The sequence below is a fragment of the Scylla paramamosain genome, chromosome 2 (assembly GCF_035594125.1).
Source record: "Scylla paramamosain isolate STU-SP2022 chromosome 2, ASM3559412v1, whole genome shotgun sequence".
Lineage (NCBI taxonomy): Eukaryota > Metazoa > Arthropoda > Malacostraca > Decapoda > Portunidae > Scylla > Scylla paramamosain.
In genome coordinates, this window is record NC_087152.1 from 32,766,817 (window position 1) to 32,769,316 (window position 2,500).

Here is a 2,500-nt window from a genome sequence, read left to right on the forward strand (position 1 = left end):
AAAAAAATAAATAAATAAAAAAATAATAATAAATAAATAAATAAATAAATAGAATATAATAGTTTACGTATGGAACTCCTTCGTGGGGCAAGTAGTAAATAGCAACACATTTGAAACATTTAAGCATAAACTAGATGAACACTTCACATAAATCCCTCAACTAACGTACTTTGTTCCTGTGTATGTGTGTGTGTGTGTGTGTGTGTGTGTGTGTGTGTGTGTGTGTGTGTGTGTGTGTGTGTGTGTGTGTGTGTGTGTGTGTGTGTGTGTGTACTCTTACTCATATGATCTGTAGTGGTAGTATATGTAGTCACACAGACAGTTAAACCCAGTAGGACTCTTGATGTCCATTTTTCATTTGTAATACTTTGTACTCCTTCTCCTATTCTTCTTTTCTTCTTCCTCCTCCTCCTCCTCCTGCTATTTTTTCATGCCACATATTCTCACCTCCCTTCTCCCCCTCCAGAATGGCTACCCCGCCCGCCGTCGCTCCTTGGTGGACGATGCCAAGTTCGAGTCCACCATCAACAAGCAGCGGCAGCAGTCCTGGATCGAGGAGGCCCAGCGACTGTCCCGCGGTAAGTCAGGCTGAGCGAGAACACCGCCAGTAGTGTCCCATGGCTTAGTCTGCGTGGCTGCTGCGGCTGGGGCTTGACCAGGAAGATGGTGGAATAATACTACTCGTAATGATAGAGTGTTTGGCGTGTACGGGACTTTGCAAGATGGTGAAGAGTTGTTGTTGTTGCTGTGGTGGTGGTGGTGTTGGTGGTGGTGGCGGTTGATGTTAGCGTTTATGATAAGATAGTATTGATGAGGATGTTGTTGTTGTTACTGTTGTTGTTGTTGTTAATACTGTAGTAGTAGTAGTAGTAGTAGTAGTAGTAGTAGCAGCTGTTGTTGTTGTTGTTGTTGTCGTTGTTGTTGTTGGTGGTGGTGGTGGTGATGGTGGTGGTGGTGGTGGTGGTGGTGGTGGTGGTGGTGATAGTGTTGATATTGATGTTGTTGCTGTCTTTTATTGTTGTTGTTGTTGTTCCTGTTGTTTGTTTGTTTGTTTGTTTGTTTGTTTGTGTGTTTGCCTTCGTGTTTGTATGGTAGTGTTTTGTTGGTCGTGGCAAGGAAGCGACTCTTTATTGACATTTCTTGATATATATTATTCAAGGGTTATTTGACAAGGCTGTTTCGTGTTTCATTTTGTTTTATTTAACGGAGATCTTTTCGTCTCGTTAAGTGTGTGGCTGGTGATGCTTCATTGGCTGTAGTCAATAAGATACGAATTTTTAACGTTCCTTAGTGTACTGATCTCCGGCACGTGCTTGGCGAGAGTATTAGTGCATACATAACTTCATTTTTGTCCATCTTGCGGAAGAAAGCTTGACGTCATAATTATTTTTAAAAAAGTCAACGTGAGGTTTTGGTTCACCCTTCCTAAACTAGTGAATAACATATATTAGATATAAGTAAAATGATTGTAATGGCCAGTTTATTCCTTGTTGCTCTCAGCAAGTCATGTGGCAGGTGTGCTTTATGTTTTGTATTTTGTCCGGGTGTGTTTGAGTCTTTGTTGAAAGTAGCACCACATCATTTATTTTCTTTGTTTTTTTTTTTTTTTTTTTTTTTTTTTTTAGCTTCTTGACACTGTTAAGTTCTTAGTTATCTGTCACTGCTAAGTTTCAGTATCAGTCGGTTACATGAGCTAAAAACTTTCCGTACGGTGCTGTGGGTCTTTTCTGATGAGGGGCAAAATTCCTACCAACCAACCACTCTATCAATCCATCCTTGTTGCTTTCCCCTTTGTCAGTCCACTGCTGCGGCGCTGAACCGTCGCCTTACACTAATGGACGTGTTACAGGAGTCCCTCTGTTGTGATTGTCTGGCAGAATAATTATTCTGCTCTTGCTTACATATCTTGTTTTATTTCTGTGTCTTTCATTTAATTTCTAATTGACTTTTTATGCAAGCCGTTCTTGCCGTTCTTGTTTTGTAGTGAAAATGGGTTTGATGTGCCCGTAGAGTTTTTTGTCGATTCTATTTCCTTTCCTCTAAGGTGCTTTGATTGCAGCATCATGTTTCATTACTAATGTGTACCCAGCTTTTCACTCCAAATTGATATATACAAGCTTCCTCTGCATTGTTTTCTTAATGAAACTAGACTAGATAGTTCCGTAGAGTCAAATAGTTTTTTTTTTCTTTTTTTTTTTTTTTCTCGTGTAATGTGAATTCACTGCCTCCAAGCTTCATCATATGATTTATTCGATTAGTTTATGGTTATTTATTCGTGTATAATATTAATCTGTATTATTTTTTTCTGGTCTATTCATTATTAAATATTGTTATTATTATCTTTATTATTATTATTATTATTATTATTATTATTATTATTATTATTACTATTATTATTATTATTATTATTACTATTATTGTTGTTGTTGCTGTTGTTGTTGTTGTTGTTGTTGTTGTTGTTGTTGTTGTTGTTGTTGTTGTTGTTGTTGTTGTTAATATT

At 37.7% G+C, this 2,500-nt stretch overlaps 1 protein-coding gene across 1 annotated transcript in view; it reads left to right on the forward strand.

Moving 5' to 3' along the window:
- The window catches only part of LOC135113763 (tyrosine 3-monooxygenase-like), a 35,879-nt gene that overhangs the window by 24,290 nt on the left and 9,089 nt on the right, over nucleotides 1-2,500 (forward strand). Inside the window, exon 3 of the mRNA XM_064029347.1 lies at nucleotides 467-578. Coding sequence (XP_063885417.1) covers nucleotides 467-578 — 112 coding nt within the window. The remainder of the gene's footprint in view (nucleotides 1-466; nucleotides 579-2,500) is intronic.